This window comes from Peromyscus leucopus, chromosome 7 (assembly GCF_004664715.2).
Source record: "Peromyscus leucopus breed LL Stock chromosome 7, UCI_PerLeu_2.1, whole genome shotgun sequence".
In the NCBI taxonomy this organism is placed as follows: Eukaryota; Metazoa; Chordata; class Mammalia; order Rodentia; family Cricetidae; genus Peromyscus; species Peromyscus leucopus.
In genome coordinates this window covers 31,320,567-31,337,941 of record NC_051069.1, presented here as the reverse complement: position 1 = coordinate 31,337,941, position 17,375 = coordinate 31,320,567, and the positions used below count along the sequence as shown (strand labels likewise).

The 17,375-nt window shown below is 44.6% G+C and overlaps 1 protein-coding gene across 2 annotated transcripts in view; it reads right to left on the bottom strand.

Annotated features, from left to right (window-relative positions):
- Positions 1 to 17,375, bottom strand: part of Sorl1 (sortilin related receptor 1) — a 168,600-nt gene that overhangs the window by 85,740 nt on the left and 65,485 nt on the right. For both annotated transcript variants that reach the window (XM_037207586.1, XM_028866304.2), the window contains exons 12-13: positions 14,621 to 14,709; positions 1,221 to 1,399 (exon numbers count right to left, since the gene is read on the bottom strand). In XM_037207586.1, the coding sequence (XP_037063481.1) occupies positions 1,221 to 1,399; positions 14,621 to 14,709 (268 nt within the window). The remainder of the gene's footprint in view (positions 1 to 1,220; positions 1,400 to 14,620; positions 14,710 to 17,375) is intronic.

The following is a 17,375-nucleotide window of genomic DNA, read 5'->3' as shown; positions in this document are numbered from 1 at the left end:
GTCGTGTGCCTATGGGAGTTCTATGCTTATGTCTAGATTGGTGCCTCATATCTTTTTTATACGTGTGTCAGGTTAAATATTACCCAAAGCTGATGCATACCTGTCAATACATTGCCATTCAAATTAGCAAGGAATTATTAAAAACCCTACCGTCTGTACGGCAATAAAGAAACTCGGTGGGTGAAATAAAAATGTGCACAGGAAAAGTCCGTGTTTTGAAGAGCCTTATAACTAGGTGATGGAACATGGCACATGATTGCAGGTGCAGATATATAACTCTAGATGTGGTGGATATGTTTATGTCGGAGCATCAGGAAGAGAGGCATCTTCTGACTGAGATGCTATCAGCACAGGGGCTAGATCCTGAGGCCGAGGATGAATGGCAGGAAGAAGACACAGAAGGCTTTCTGGACAGCTAGAGTAATATCAGCTAAGAGGAGGTGAGGAAGGGCAGAGGTCGATGAGGCAATATGAAAGAGCATCCATCCATCAGTCCTCCCTGCTTAAGGATCTCATGGGCACCAGCCAATCTAACTAGACCCCAAACAGCCTTCAAAAGACCCTGAATCAAACCAGTACTATTTGTGCATCATGAATGCTCCTGAAGACCCTGGCCCATGGCACTATGGGTAAGTGGTGGGACTGTTAGGAAATGAGGCCTAGAGGAGAGAAGTAAGGTCATCAGGAGTGTGATCTTAACGAATGCATTGGCACCCCAGCCTCTCCCTCCTCTCCTCTCTCTTTCTCTGCTTCCGGACACTATGAGATAAGAAGACTTCTCCTAGCACATCCTAAATGAAAATGTCAAGGAACTATGGACCAAAACCACAAGCCAAAATAATGTTTTCTGCCTTTTCCCCAATAGAGAGCTAATATAGACATACCCACTGGATAGGTTTGGAAAACTCATTTCCATCCATCCATCCACACTTTTAACAGATATATGTGTGTGTGTGTGTGTGTGTGTGTGTGTGTATTTAGACATACTACATGCCAGGTACTACACAAGGAAATCAAGACACAGAGAATCATGAACAGTCCCTTAGAATTGAATAAACCAGCAAGCACCTGTGCCCAGCGTCTTTCACTCACTCACTTGGGCACAACACCCCTGGTGAATCACAAACCGAAGATACTGTATCTACGCTGCTGCTCTGTATGCTCCCAACAGTCAGTCATTACGTCTGTGACCAGAGCCCGGGAGGCAATGAATGGCTTACCCAAGGCATCAGTGGCATTGACCTGCAGGATGAGCCAGCTGTGGACATTCTCCTTATTGGAGCCAAAGATGGTGAAGACGGTACTTTTCTCTCCGGGTTCTGTGAGAAGACCATACACAAACACAGGCTTCTCGGAGAAGACAAATGTCTTCCAGGTCTCCCCTTCATTGGTGCTGTACCTGCCCAACGCAAGCAAGAGAAGGCTTGAGGTTACATTCCTGGAAGGCAGGCCTCAGTTTCCACACACATCATTAGTGATCATAACCAGCACTCCACTAAGAGGAAATGACCACCTGGTCACCTCAGAGTAAGTTTATGGCTGTGCCAGAAAGACAAGTTAAGTGTTAGGGACAAATTCCGTCGCCTAAAAAGAATACAAGAACTGGGGTGTCACTCAGTGGTGGGTTCAATCTCCAATATGCCCACCTGCCCCCCCCCCAAAAAAAAGACACAGGAACTAGCTGATAGAACTGTGAACAGTCAAATTTAGGACAATTTTAACACAGAAGAGAAAGATGCTGGTAATGTGACATAGTGAATAACAGTATGGCATGTATCTCTACCAATGCTGAGAGACAGAGAGACAGATAGAGACAGAGACAGAAAGGGGAGAGAAGGAGGAAGGGAGGGAAGAAGGGAAGGAGGGGAAGAAAGATTTTTTTCTTATATTGGTACATCCCCTAATATCATTAAAAAGTAACAACAGAATGTATAGTGTTATCCTTCTGTAATCGCCACTGGGATCATCAAATCAGACAAGGATCATCACTGGATGCTAAAATCACCGTGTGAAATCTCAGGGGACTGGGATGCCCATGTGGTCTAAAGATATCACCCCCCAAACTAACCATTCACTGCTGGGGGAAATGCAACTTCACAGAGAGCAACGAGCCACTCCCTTACCCACACTTAGCACCACCAACAGTGGCCATCAGATGCCACACGCATCCTTACTGAGCATAACCTCTCAGTGACATTCAGTGCAACGGAACAAAACCAGGACGTGAGACAGCGCCGATGACAACTGCTTTTGTACGCTTAGATACACATCTACCAGGGCTGAGGAGATGGCGCAGTGGGGAAAAGCCCTTGACATGCAAATATACAGCTCTCAGTTCAGATCCCCCAAACTCAGCTGGACACAGTAGCACACTTCTGCAATCCCGGCACTCCTACAGCAGCTTAGGAGGTGGAGACAAGAGAATCCCAGGAAGCTCGTGGGCCAGCTAGCCTGGTGAACAACAAGGAGACCCCGCTTCTAACAAGGTGAAAGGCGAGGGCCAGCTCCAGAGCTTGTCTTCTGACCTCCACACATGCTGTGACATGCATGCACCACTTACATATGACTACCCAAGCATGCGCGCGCACACACAGACACACAGACACACACGATTCATTTTTTTCCCCCAAATTTTCAATATGATCAAAGCCAAGCAAATAAAATAGCAGCGAGGGCTTGTCACAGCGCAATGTGTAAATCCAGCCTAGGGTGTAGTTGTACAACGATTGAACCCTGAAGCCATCATCATTAGCAATCCCAGACAACTGAGCAAATAGCCACTGAGAGGTATTTAGCCCATCTTAGTTTTCTTAAATGTGATCAAATAGGAAAACGTCTTTACTTATCGGAGATGTTTATGTACACAGTAAGCCATGGAAGGACGGGTGTCTATAACTGCTCTTCAAATGATTCAAGCTCAAAGAAGATAATGGAGAAGACAGATAAATACACAGATAAAGGAAACTTAGCAAGCTGGCATTTAGTAAAGATCACCAGAGTATTCTTTACATTGTTCCCAGCTTCCCTGGGTTTGCAAAAATTTAAAAAGGCAGTAGGAAAACAGGTAGTGAGTCAGAAAAAGACAAGCCCACAAATAAAAGAAAAAAAAAAAAAAAAAACCAACACTTGAGTAATTGCACTACCTTTAAACTGTCTCATAGAGCATAGGGTATCATTCAGAAGCCCAGAACCCTTGCCCCAAACTTTAAATATCCTTTGTTAGTCAATGAGCTGTGATAACCACTGGATTCAAGTTTTCTTTAGAACCCAGAGGCTACCAGGTTTCCACAAAATTCTAGTTACATACAAACCTTTTTCTTTCACTTTTCCTAGAATTTAGGGATTTCAGTTTTACTCCCCCAGGACTCAAAACTTTGACATGAATCTTTTGACAACCTCACTCAATCCCAACACCTCCTCTCATATTGAGATTTATGAACTGATCTCTCTATACCTGGAAGCTAAACCAAGTGACGGGGTCTGCAGCCACCCGGGTCACTGGGGAACTAAGTGCCCCCCCCCATCCAGCACAGGTCATATGTGAGAGTAAATTCTCATCCAGCTGTCGTGCTTGGAGTTTAAGTGAGGTTTAATCAGATATGGTTAACTCATTCATCCCTTGCTTTTTTACTAATGTTAGTGATGCAGGCTCAGTACCACTCCTAAAGCTACCTTCAGAGTCGGACCATTAATCAGACATGCTTGGAGTCATCCACCTGTTCAATGATGACATAGGAAGTCCATGTATTATTTCAACATGGCCAAGTTAGCTCCATTTAAGAGCTCTTCCAACCAAAGACAACCCCAAGAAATGAATCATTTCTTTATAGATTCCCAGAAGATGCAGACAGTAAGTCATGAAGGAGACAAACCAGAAGGTGTGTGGCCAAGCACAACCACGTCCAGAACATGGCGTTTTTCAGGATGTTGAAGAAATGGAGGTCATCTAACAACAGCAACAGCTAAGGGAACATCTAGGTCAGACTGATCGCAACGTTCTCATACCAAAGACAGGGCTTACCAGTGAAATTAAAATGACAAGAGGCAAGGAAAAAAATTACGGATCTTTTTTCTTCCCTTTTTTTTCTTTGTGTGTGTGTGTGTGTGTGTGTGTGTGTGTGTGTGTGTGTGTGTGTGTGTGTGCAGAGCTGCACATACACATGCATATATGTGTGGAGGCAAGAGGTCAACTTGAAGATGTCATGTGTCTCCATTACTCCCCACCTTATTTTTTGACACAGGGACACTTTCTTACTGACCCTGGAGCTCACCAACGGGCTAGCCTAGCTGTCTAATGAGATCATCCTCTATCTCTGCCCGGCTTCAGAGGGCTGAAGTTACAGGGGTGCACCACCATGCCTGCCATTCTACATGGATGCTGGGGATCCAAATTCAGGTCTTCACACTTGTACAACAACCCCTGTACCCACTGAGTCATCTCCCAAGCCTCTCTCTTTATATTTTTAAGTTACAAATGATTATGCTGCATCATGATCCTTATTCTACTTATTAATGAAGAATACAAACTGTTTAGAAAAAAAAAATTGGCACATGGCTAAAAACTCCCAAGAGGATAGGAATGTCAGATATACATCAGTATAAAACAGAACATGTAACTACATACGTTAAAGGGGGAAGCAAAGGTAATTACTAAACACATGATATTATCATGTGGTTAACAGAAAGAGCCAGATTACTTAGTCCTCCAGTGACCCAGGCGGCTGCAGACCCCATCACTTGGTTTAGTCTCCAGGTGTAGAGAGATCAGTTCACAAATCTCAATATGAGAGGAGGTGTTGGGATTGAGTGAGGTTGTCAAAAGATTCATGTCAAAGTTTTGAGTCCTGGGGGAGTAAAACTGAAATCCCTAAATTCTAGGAAAAGTGAAAGAAAAAGGTTTGTATGTAACTAGCATGTAATTGTATGTATGTAATTGTATGTCGTTAACATGTTCAATTAAGATGAAAAGAGACATATATCATCACGATCAAAAGATTTATGAGAAGATTTAACAGAAGTCAACTTCCTGGAAGTTCACTACTGCTGTGATGCTGGACAGTTAAAAGTCTATTGGAAGAGAAACCAGATAGTTCAAGAGTCAGAACTCATGATTCAAATTACTGAAATACCTAGTAGATTATTGTCAGTGGGCTGGAAGGCCAGAGGCTGGTGGGTCAGTGGGCCAGAGGGGCAGAAGACTGGTGGGGTAGTGGGCTGGTTGGAAGGCTAGTTAACTTCTATAGAGGATTATAAAGGAACAAGATCATTGTTCTCACGGCCAATAGTACAAACTAAAAAAGATTTTACAAAGAATTTGTATTTCTAAAGGAAAAGGAACAAAATGAACACCTACTAGGGAACAAGGAGAGATCAAGAGAAAACAATCAGAGTTCTTTTCAATAATTTCTACAAGAGTCAGGCAGAATAGACCCTAAAGATGGAAGAGGAACACTCTGTCTACTTAAAAAAAAGGTAGGCTGGCGGTGGTGGCGAACGCCTTTAATCCCAGCACATGGGAGGCAGAGGTAGGCTGATCTCTGAGTTCTCTGAGTTCAAGGCCAGCTTGGTCTACAGGTCAAGTCCAGAACAGGCTCTGAAGCTACAGAGAGAAACCCTGTCTCAAAACACCAAAAAAAAAAAAGAAGAAGAAGAAAAAAAGGCAGAAGAAGAAAAGGAAGTTTGGAGAAGGATTATAAAAGCGCTTAGGCAAAAGGAAGCCACAGCTCAGAACTCAATGATTTCTTGTCACAACCAGCAAACCATTTCCTTTCCTTCCAATTCTTCTTGATTTGAGCAAAAGAATAGTTATCAGTTACTGATCTTGTTGCTATGACAAAGCAACACCAAACAGAAGCAACCCAAGGGTGGGTTTGTTGTGGCTCAGTCTGAAGGGAGGTCGGGTGGTAGAACCTGGGGGCACCTGGTCACATTGCATCAACATGGAGCGATGAACGTGGGCCTCAGCTCACTTTCTCCTCTTCATTCAGTCCAAGACTCTAGCCGATGAGCTGGTACCTCCCACATCAATTAACCTAATTGAGCTAATCCTTCTTACATGCTCAGAGATTTGTTTCCATGGTGATTCCAAATCCCATCAAGTTAATAATCAAAACCAACCATAACAAGGATGATGATGTGAGAACAATAATTTTTTTAAGGAGATCTGTGTGGACCACACAGATAACATTCATTCATTGCTGGTGGAATAATCTGAAGTGGGCTGATACATATATTTCATCACAAACCAAAATAAGATTTCAGTTTCTCACAGAGCTCCACACTCTGGTCAGCAGTTTAGACAGGGAACTTGAATGTGATTCTACAGGACTGGCAAAGGGCAAAAGGCCAATTGTACAAATATATTTTTTAAAGTGCTAAAATTAATTTCAAATGCTTTCAGGCATCCAAAGAATAAGCAAAAAGAGAAAATTAACTTCCACATGAAGTTCTCAAGACTCACCTGTTCTAATTTACTAGAGGAGACACTTGGACATCTGCCCTTTAGTAAGATCTGGAGGTTTAGTTGACCTGAATTTGGCTACTGACAAAAGTTATATGGTGAACAAATCCTAAAAATGAAATGCTGGGTGAGGGGGAGTCAGCAGTTAACGCTCATGCCATCCAAGCAAGAGGACCAGAGTTTAGATCCAGAGAATCCATGTCAATGGCATGTTGGCATGGTGTCCCTCCTGTAATCCTAACCTCAGAATGCAAGCAGAGAAATGGGATCCATGGGGCAAAATGGCTAAGGAGATAAGCTGTGTCAGCAAGCTCTGAGCTGGGTTGAGAGACCTTGCCTCAAAGAACTCAGTAAAAGCACAACGAAAATTCCTGATATTGACCTTGAGCCTTCACATGCACATACACACAGGTTCACACATGCCTGCACACACAAACACACTTCACACATGGGAACACACATATACATATACCCTATAAAAAATGAATAGATGCAACTCTGAAAACTAGCCTTAGGGCAATAATAAGCCAGCGGCTGCATGTAACAGGCAGGAGGGATGGAGCGAAGCACTGAAGGGAGGTGCCGCATGGGCACCTTTGGGGTGTGGAGAAGCATTTTGATATGAGTCACTAAGAACTGGTTAAGATCCAAAGATACTGTGGTATATACATGGTTTCTCAATAAACAAAAATATGAGTGAGAGTCACCAGTTTTAAGGTTCCAGGAACGTTGGTGCACATCTGTCATCTCAGCACTGGAGAGGCTGAGGCAGGGGATTCTCAAGTTGGAGGACAGCATGGGTTACACATCAAGAAACAGTATCAAAAAAAAGTATAAATTTGGTCTTAAGCTCCATTTTTTTTTTTTTTTTTTTTTTTTTGTAGAAAGTGTCCAGAATCAGTAGGTATTAATCCTTCTACATGGTTCACACTATGAAAGTCAGATCTGAGACCCACATCTTAATGTAATGATATCATAAAGTAGATGAGAAAAGTCTATGTGAAGACTCAGGGTCCAACAGTAGACAAGGAAAGGAAATGGGGGTATTTCCCAGAGGATAAAAGACACTCAGGATTACAAGGGCGGGTCCTCAAATGTCTGAGGTTTTCAGATAAAAGGAAGTACCTGCCATGTGATTCCAGGGAACAGAACCCTAACCCATGGAATGGAACCTGGAGTGCAGAGAACTCAAACTTTCTCTTACCAGAGAACTATGCTCACAAATGAACAAATGAATACACAAACAAATGAATGAGTAAATGAGCAAAGAAATGAATCAAACTGTCCCAGAAGGAAATGGCAAGTTCCCCATTGCCACAGTGGTTGAAAGACTGGAAGATTATTCATCACAGGTGACAGAAGGCAGAACCACACGACGCAGCACCATCAGATGACTGCTGGCCTCAACCTTGGAACTTGAAACAGCCACCTGGTTCACTCTGACCAAATCTGCCATCATGGCATGGCCCTGCTCCAGTCCTTCTATGCCTCTGTTTTCTGTGAGTGTCACCTTCCAGTTAACCAGAAAGCACATCCTTTTCACCCAGGATGAGTCCTCAAACCCATGAGCCTTCACTCACCATCTTCTCTGAAGTACATTTATCCTCTTCATTCTTCCACAGAAAGCCATACCATTCCTCTAGTTCAAGGCCTCAAAAACAAAGTTTCAGTCTTACCCTACTAGAAACCCTTCAAGCTAAAGTTCTGATCTACAGGGCAAGATATGCCCACCAGTGCAGTAAGGGCATGCCTCTTAGGAGAGGAACCAGTTGCCTTCTGATTAGGTACCAGGCCACTTCCACAGGAGGGGATTCCTGCCTGGTACTACAAACATGGTCATGCACTAGGAAGAAGCCTACTGTTGTTGCCTTGCTAAATGGACATGATGTCAAAACTGCTTTATAAATATCGATGCTCACATCCATAGGTTAGTGCTGCTCTCAGCCTTGGGCAGAGAAGCTTCTCTTCGCTGTGGGCAGCAATCAATATAATGAATAATAAGTAGTCAGATCGCTGAGAGTGTCCAGCATCTCTATCACCCCCTCTAAGGTCCAGGGAACACCACCAAAGAAGGGGGCAAAAGAATGTAGGAGCCAGAGATGACGAGGACTGCTGTGAAAGCTACCTTCTAGACATACTCGGCCATTTCACTTGAACTCCACACTGCTGTGGTTACCTTCCCGAGACTGGGCCTGTCAATATCTCATCACGAGTGGGGGTGGGACTAGTGAGGCCCCGCCCCTCCTGAAGGAGCTATTGGCAGTCAATGTCATTTTTCTCTTTAGTGGTGTCTTCGCTACTGGGCTGCCCATTCTCTAGCAGATAACTCCCACACCTCTGTTCCTGTCATCAACTTTAATGGAACTCAGGAAAAAAAAAAAAAGCAAAGAAACAAAAAGACAGGTGAATAGGAGAATTTGATGGAAAGAACAATTTAGTGGGGTTGGGAGGGGGTGGGAGTGTAATGGGGATAAAAACAGTCAAGTGTCATTACATATGTATGTGTACATATACATGAAATTGTCAGAGAAAAATAAAACTTTATTTAAAAAAGTCTGTTCAGCTGGGCGGTGGTGGCGGTGCACACCTTTAATCCCAGCACTCGGGAGGCAGAGGCAGGCGGATCTCTGTGAGTTCGAGGCCAGCCTGGGCTACCAAGTGAGTCCCAGGAAAGGCGCAAAGCTACACAGAGAAACCCTGTCTCAAAAAATCAAAAAAAAAAAAAAAAGTCTGTTCAGTGAGAGTGAGGAAAGGCCCAGGGGACTGGTGCTTGCCAAATGCCCACCTCAACCAACCCTCATTTCTCATCACTACACCTTCTAACACACACTCTGCTCGCACGGAGGCCGGGGGATCACAGATTCACACTACCACCTTTGCTCAAGCTGTATCTCTCTTTTTTACGTGTATGTGTGAATGGACGCCAGGTGTGTAAGGGCGCCACCACACACACACACCCCGCCCCCCCCCCGCCCCCAAAGCTAGATGAAGACATCAGATCCCCTGGAGCTGGAGTTGTAGGCAGTTGTGAGCCACCTGATCCCAATGCTGGGAACTGAACCCAGGTCCTCTGGAAGAGCAGCAAGCGCTCTTTACTACTGAGCCATCTCTCCAGCCCCCTAAGCTCTTCCTACCACAGAGACTGTATACCAACCTCCCTCTTTAGCTCACCTCAAGTTTCATCTCCTCTGAGAAGCCTTTCCCAGCCTCCCAGGGGTTCTGCCTTACTCCAGCTCAGACTAGGCCCTGCTTCAGATGTCACGCCTCCCCCTACCGTGTTTACATGACCAGATCCGTGTCTTCTATACCGAGGTTCATCAATAATAAAACCTCCACCCACCTCCCTTATCTCTGCACCTCACACCTCTTCTACCACCAGAAAGAAGAGTAGTCAACATCTGCTGCAGGAAATTAAACAACCCACACCGAATTTTCTTTTTCTTTTTTTCTTTCTTTCTTTCTTTTTTTTTTTTTTTTTTTTTTTTTTTTTTTTTTTTTTTTTTTTTTTTTTTTTTTTTTTTGCCTGTCCCAGCTTTGTAAGAGTTAAAAAGTGACAGGGGCATCTGTTACCCAGGCCTGGGGAGCAGGGGGAAAGGTGAGAATGAGGCGGGGGTGGGTCTCTGCAGCTGCACCATAGTGGTACTATTCAGCCATCAGGTTAGAAGCCGAGGAAGAAGCCACCGCAGCTTCCTACGCTCTGCGGCCATGAGGCTGCCTCCAGAACGCAGGTCCAGAAAAGTCAGCTCCGCTGCTGCACGTAGCCTCTGCAGAGGTTTGGGGGATTCCCAGAGGGAAGCCCTGTGAAACTGGAGATCTCCTCACGGAAAAGATGCTCTGGGGCAAGTCCAAAATATTAATGACTATCAACCTCTCATCACACTGACAGGCGAACAGCCAAGAAGAAACGGCAATCGATCTTGTCCCTCGGGATCCAGCCAACAAACTTGTGCTTGGATCTTCTCTGGTTAGGGGTACAAAATCCAATAGCCCGTTCTCTGCATGAGGCTGTGCATCCTTAAGAAGTGGAAACCACTCCTTGGCATCCTGCAGGCAGGTTCCTGGGGAAGCGTGGTGAACGGCTGGCTGCCTAAGTGAATGCCCAGCCCCTGGAATCTTAACCTGCTCCCTTCAGACACGCAGACACGATGGCCAAGCAAAGCGGTCCACTTCTTGCTCTCCATTTCAATTAACACCAACAAAAGCAAGAGTCTCGATGGAGAAGCGAGGCAGAAGGCAAGTGGAAGAACCTTCGTTATTGTGCCAGGCCCGAGAAAGAACACCACGAAAGCAGTAAATGAACCACCCAGGATAGGGCAACAAATACCCCCAACACCGTCTTTCTGTCTTTAACCAGTGTTCCTATCTCCACTACCTCTGCCCTCTGACTGGAGCTCCAGACTCCACTCCACTCTATTACAACTAAAGAGGAGCATGTTTAAAGGTGAGGGACCACATCCTATTCATCTTTAGATACATGGTGCCTCCTTTCCTCAACTCAAAACAGGCCCCTCCTCCCAGGCTCCCTCCGACTGACTCAGACATCCTCCCATGGGCACAGGCCGATCCTGATCCAGGCCTCGCTCGCCTCCCATCCTTGGTGTCTAGCACAACATCTGGTTCACCGTAGATGTTCAACAAATGTTTGTGTAATTGACCCGAAATGATTTCTCGCAGAAATCTGTTCATGTTCCAGTGTGGGTGCTAACTCCCACAAATCATACCACGTCCTCATGTGGAAGATAAGGAGGGCGGATTGACTCTTCTCTCTGGCTGCCAGGCTCCACACATTTCAGGAAGCCCCCGCTGCTGCTCAGGGGCTGTCATTTACAAAGAACACAGCAACGGCGTTCTCCCTGGGAGCTGTGCAAATAGCACCCTACCCAGATCCCTTCCCATTTTGTACATCAGTGTTTAAAAAAAGAAAGAAGAAAGCAATCTCAGATGCCCAAGTCTGCATGACCTATTTATTGATCAATCAAATATTTGCGAAGTGCCCACTGACTTGTATAGAGTAGGAAAAGAGGCCTTCAAAAGCCTCACTAATGAGCTCAAGAATCCAGGCGTAGAGTGAAAAGGAACTAAAACACACAGCAAGTCAGGGACGCAATCAATCCAAATTAACAGGACAGCCTAGAAATTCTGAGGCTCAAAGGACAGCGAGGTTGCTATGGCTGAGGAGCTCAGGCTGAGCAGAGGCCTAGATCCCTAGGCCAGTTTTGTCAGTGTGGGTGGGATGGCTCGGTGCCCTGAGGATGGAACCCATCTATCTGTAATCCCTTGATGGGTTCGGACCATGACAGCCTTATGGGGGGGTTGCAGAAAGTGGGGAACGGAGCTTGGTTGGAGGAAAGAGATCCCCTGAGGGCACGCCCTGGGAAGCTATACCTCGTTGGTATGCCCTTCCTGTGGGGCAGCTCTGCTCAGCCATGTGCCTCCCCAAGGCAACGCAGCAGCCAAGTGGGGCTGAAACCTGTGACACCACCATGAACCCAAAACAAACTCATCCTTCTTCACCTTGTTTCTTAGGGGTATTTTTTTCACTAGCATGTGGCCTCACTCTCGTCTGCAGCACAAGGAATCCCTGTGGTCTCTGGAGGCTGCAGACAACCTTCACTATCATCCCCTGCTTTTCAGAACCACCCAAGGAGGAGCCAACGCCTCTGAGAACAACGCACCCAGTAAACGCCACGTGGCCACAGAGATCTGGGCCAAGCTCGAGCTGGCACTTGGAATGCATGTACCTGTCAAAAGGAGGCCAGTCCATATTTTCCGGTTTGCATATGCTTTATCTGAACCATGCGTTGCAGACACTTCCAAATGACCCGCACCAATAGAAGAACACTATTGTGTCCACGATGCCCACCATCTACAAACCCCAAAGCCATTATGGGATGCCTGGGGAGGGCATGATGGTTTTCTGTCCGCAGGTTTATTTTTCTGGCCATGTTTTGTTGCAGCTAGTGCCGAATGACACTGCGTTCCCTGGGCACATATGCACCGACAGATGGTGTCAGAGGACTAAAATCACACTTGGCTCCTCCTTCAGAGGAGCCAGCTTGGAATGCTAATGCGATCTGCGGAGAAGTTAAACAAGGGAAATTGAGAACCGACTCCAAAACCTGAACACTAAAACTATACAAAGAATGCCATCTATGCCCAGGAAACCATGCCCTGGCCCCGGCATGCCTTCCTCACATAGCAGTTTACTAACCACGGCAATGAACTTCCTCGCCTACCTTACAGCTAGAGGAGGAAATGCTGGTGGGGGTGGGGGTGGGGGGGGAACCACAACATCCTGTTCATCTTTGGATGTACAGCACCTGGCACAGCTATCCCTTGCTCAGTGTGTGAGGTGTGAGTTAAATGACTAGACACACAAACACCAGCAGATACGTGGGATGTGTGCTCTGTGGATGTCATCCTCTGAGCAAAAGCGAATCTGAACATGGATGTGAGGTGTCATGTACAAGCACAGCACCCCTTGACGCTAGTCTCTAAAACAGTGGTTCCCAACCTTCCTAATGCTGCAACTCTTAATACAGTTCCCCAAGTTGTGGTGACCCCCCCCAAAAAAACCCATAAAATTATTTTCATTGCCACTTCATAACTGTAATTTTGCTACTGTTACAAATCATAATGTAAATATCTGTGTTTTCCAATGGTCTTAGGTAACCCCTGGGAAAGGGTCATTCGATTCCCCCAAAGGGGTCGTGACCCACAGGTTGAGAACTTCTCCTATAGAGCAACAGCTGCCCCATGCCACCCAAGGCCAAGAGCAGCCAAGAGGAAAGCCAAGACCAGAGCTCTGTTTCTCTGATTCCTGGAGGCTCAGGACATGTCCACTTAAGCCCAGGGGCAAACCATCTGTTAAAATCTCCTTTTCAAAGCACCCACTTCTTGTTACTGGCCAGTTCTAAAAGTAGCAAAGGCAAGGGAAGTCTGCTTCCTTCCACTGCACAATGTGACTACAGAAACCCTCTCTGCCTCCTGCAACCATCTAGCTAAAGGGTTCAGGTCAAAAACAAGCAGAAATGAGGGCCAGTCGGTCCTTCCCAGTGGGAACTCTGGTTCAATAGCTTCATGAAAGCAAGCAGAGAAATGATCCTGGGTAAAACCAAGCCTTACGGGGGAAGAAGTTACAAACTCCTGACACTTCGCTTTTTTTTCTTAGACATGATCCAAGACTATCAACAAAGACTCTATCATCAGCTAACGGTTATTTCACCTTGCTGAGCCTCAGTTTCCCCATCTGTAAAATGAAGCAGTTTACCCCTAACATCCCAGCTCCATCTATGACAACCCCAAGACTAAATGCAGCACAGCAGAAGTTACCTGGTTACCACGTGACGTGCATTTGGCAATCACTGTCCTCCTGTTACTACTTCTATTCTCCTGTTACTGCTTTTTATCATCTAACTCTCAGTCATTCTTCCTACAAACCTTTGGATCCGCCACTTCTACAAAGCAAAGACATGTTCAAAACTCCCTAGTTACATGTGATGAGAATGCAGAAGAGGGAACTACCTGGGGGAAAGAAGAGAAGCAGCCAGAAAGGGGAAGGGAACCGCAGAGAAGGCAGGAGGAAGGAAAGAGTTGAGCAAAAGGAATAATGTCACATATGTTAAACATAGATCAATAAATAAAAAACCACAATGAGACCCTTGACTGTGCATGTTAACCCAAAACAATTTGTTAAGAGAAGGAATGTAGGCAGTTTTTAAGTCATCATTCAAAGGAATAAATATCATATCACTTGTTTCTCATAGCCTGCCCCCCTGACAGAAGGGACCAGTTATTTCATAGACATGAAACATTGAAGTGATGTCCAGAGGTCTCAAGTTCTATGTCAAGAACCTTGTGCTGCGGAGAGAACCCAATGGTCAACATAGACACCAGCCTGAGAGAACAGTTTGATGTCAAAAGAAAAGGACGAGGCAGGCCCAGTAACTATGCCTCTAATCCCAGCACTTAGGCTGAAGCAGGAGGATTTCGAGGTCTACACCAACCGGAGCTACAAAGTACGTTTCAAGATCTACATGGTGAGAACTTATCTGAAAAAAAAAGGAGGGAGGGAGGGAAAGAAGGAGTAGAGAGAAGGGTAGGAAAGATTTTGTTTTATAAAAAAGAAGAGGAGAGAGAGGGGAAATCAGAAGCACTTACTTCAGTTCGTTGGTCTCCATGCCCTGGGCGATCGCCATGATGATGCCTCCATGGTCCCCCCACGTATAGTAATGGGGTCCAGGAAGGGCCTGAAGAGGAAAAGGAAAAACAAAAGTGACACACTGCTGCAGAGGTGAAAGTAGAAACCATGTGCACGTGCACACACACACACACACACACACACACACACACACACACACACAGCAATGACATCCACTAGACTGCAGCTTCCAGTTTTCAGAACAGGTCCTTCTCCATGCTCTCACTCACGCCAGACACAATCCTAGAATCCAGCAGAGCTGAACTCCCATACTCCAGACTTGAGATTATCTCAGAGACAGGGAACACTGCCTAAGATGCATGAAGCCTTAGGTTCATCCCCACACTGCGGAATAAATAAACAGCCAGCCAACCAGAGATCCTGCTCAACTTGAACCATGTAAGTTCCCTGAAGCCTGTCGGAGGGGACTTCATGCCTGTAACCCGCACAGTTACAGTTTCCTGATGCAGCCTCACCCCAGAGGAAAGCCCCCATTCGTGGAGCCCCTCAGTTCCAGGCAGGGAACTCAAACATCCATAGAAACTGTTTCTACAAAAGGTACTGGGAAATGGCCCCTTGCAGGCTGGGGATAGTGTGGGAGGAATCGAAGAGTGTAAATCACTTAATTGGAATGTACCTCTCTCCCTAACCCCCAAATTACATTCAAATGAAGGGATCTTGAAAGCATCTTGAGAAAAACAGTTTTATATACATACATGAAAAAAATACACTTTGTGAAAATGGGCTATTATATGTACAAATGATATAAGTGAAGTGACCACAGATTGCTCATCAGAACCTGGGGAAACAGAGGCCAACAAAACATATTCAAAGTCCTGTCAACCCAGATGACCACCGGCCCAGATTTGAGCAACAGAGCAAACACAATGCTGGGAATAAAGGTGAAATGAAGGATTCCCAGATGAAGGAAGGCCAAGGGATCCCATAGCCAGTGGATCGCCGCCTCAAAGACAGGAAATGAGGGGTATCAACTCAGGAATAAACTGAGATCTTCAGAAACTATAGACAACCAAGAGGAAATGGCAAATACCTGAGGGTAAATCCAAAACTGCTTTTTTAAAATTTTTTGCTGTTATTTAAAATCAGAAATAGAATTTTACCAAAAGTAAATGAGTGTTTTCAAAGTATATAGACATGACACATATAACAAAAGCAGAAAGATGGGGGGGGAGGTCACGTGATGCAAACTTTCTCTTCTAAACCAGTTCAGTGTGAAATCAGTGAAGACTATGAAAGACTAGATATGTATGTTCTAACCCTCAGGGAAAGCGCTGAAAGAAAATAAAATAAGAGAGAAACACCAAAAGACAGAGTCTACCGTATTTGGTGGGTGAGGAGAAAGCTTAAAGGTAGAGCACCTCACAAGCATGCAAAAGGCCCTGAGTTCAATCCTCAGCACTGCCAAAACACAAAAATCAAAATAACACAAAAAGATAGACAGACAGACACAGACACAGACACAGACACAGACACACACACACACACACACACACACACACACACACGGGAGAAAAAAAGAGCCAAACGAATATAAAAGAAATGAGTAACAAAAATATATTACATTAAAGTCTTAATTCCATTAAATAAATAACTAAACAAGCAAAACCTGGGCCAGTGAGATATCTCAGAGGGAAGGGTGCTTACCTCCAAGCCTGACAACTTGAGTTTGCGCCTCAGGACCCACATGGCAGAGGAGAGAACCAGCCCCGACAAGCTGTCCTCTGACCTCTACACAAGCACCTACCAAGCTCCTCAAAAGTTTTTTAAAAAATTACTTTATAAAAAAAAAGCAAGAATCTACACGTTGTCTACATGAAATTCTTTAAATACAAAACCACAGGTAAGTAGTAAGTAAATGAAAAGTAGTAGATGTATCCAGAGGAAACCTGAAGTCTTACATGTTTGTATTTTTTTAAATGTCTAAAATGTATAGCCTACCAAAACACAGAAAGAGCAATAAATAAGGAAAGTTTTAATAATATAGTAAACACACAAATCATTGATATGAGGAATGAAATTATCACCACAGACTCTACAAATGTTAAGAAGGTAACAAGAAAAACTCTTGTTCTAACTATTTAGATTTGGAAATCTAAATAGTTAGGCACCAACTGGAGAAATTGAGTTTCTTGCCAAAAAATATTCTAAGAAGAAAATTCCAGCCCAGTGGTGAACTGCACAAGATGTAACACCAACCTTAACACAGGCAGCCAGAAACGAAGGAAGGACGGCCAATCAGCTTATTTTATGAGGCCAGCCAGACCAACACCAAAACTTGCCAAAGGCACTGCAAATGGAATATTACATACTAGTATTTCTCAGAAAGAGATCCTCTCCATTTTTAGCACATCAAACCTAGCTCTATTTGAATAGGATAATGTATTATGGCCATGTGGGATTTATTCTGTAACCAAAAGTTAGCTGACTATGCAAGCATCAATTAATATAATCCACCACAGTAACAAAGAAAATCCATATTATTCTATTGATATAAAAGTGACATTTGAAAAAATTCAATACCTGTTCCTGATTTTTTAAGAGTTATAAATAGACTATGAACAACAGGGATTTTTCTCCATTTTGGTGGAAAAAAATACATATCCACATAAACATATACATCATATACAATCAAGTCCTATTGTTTGAACAGGTGCACACCTGTAATGTCACTATTCATGAGGCTGAGACAGAGAA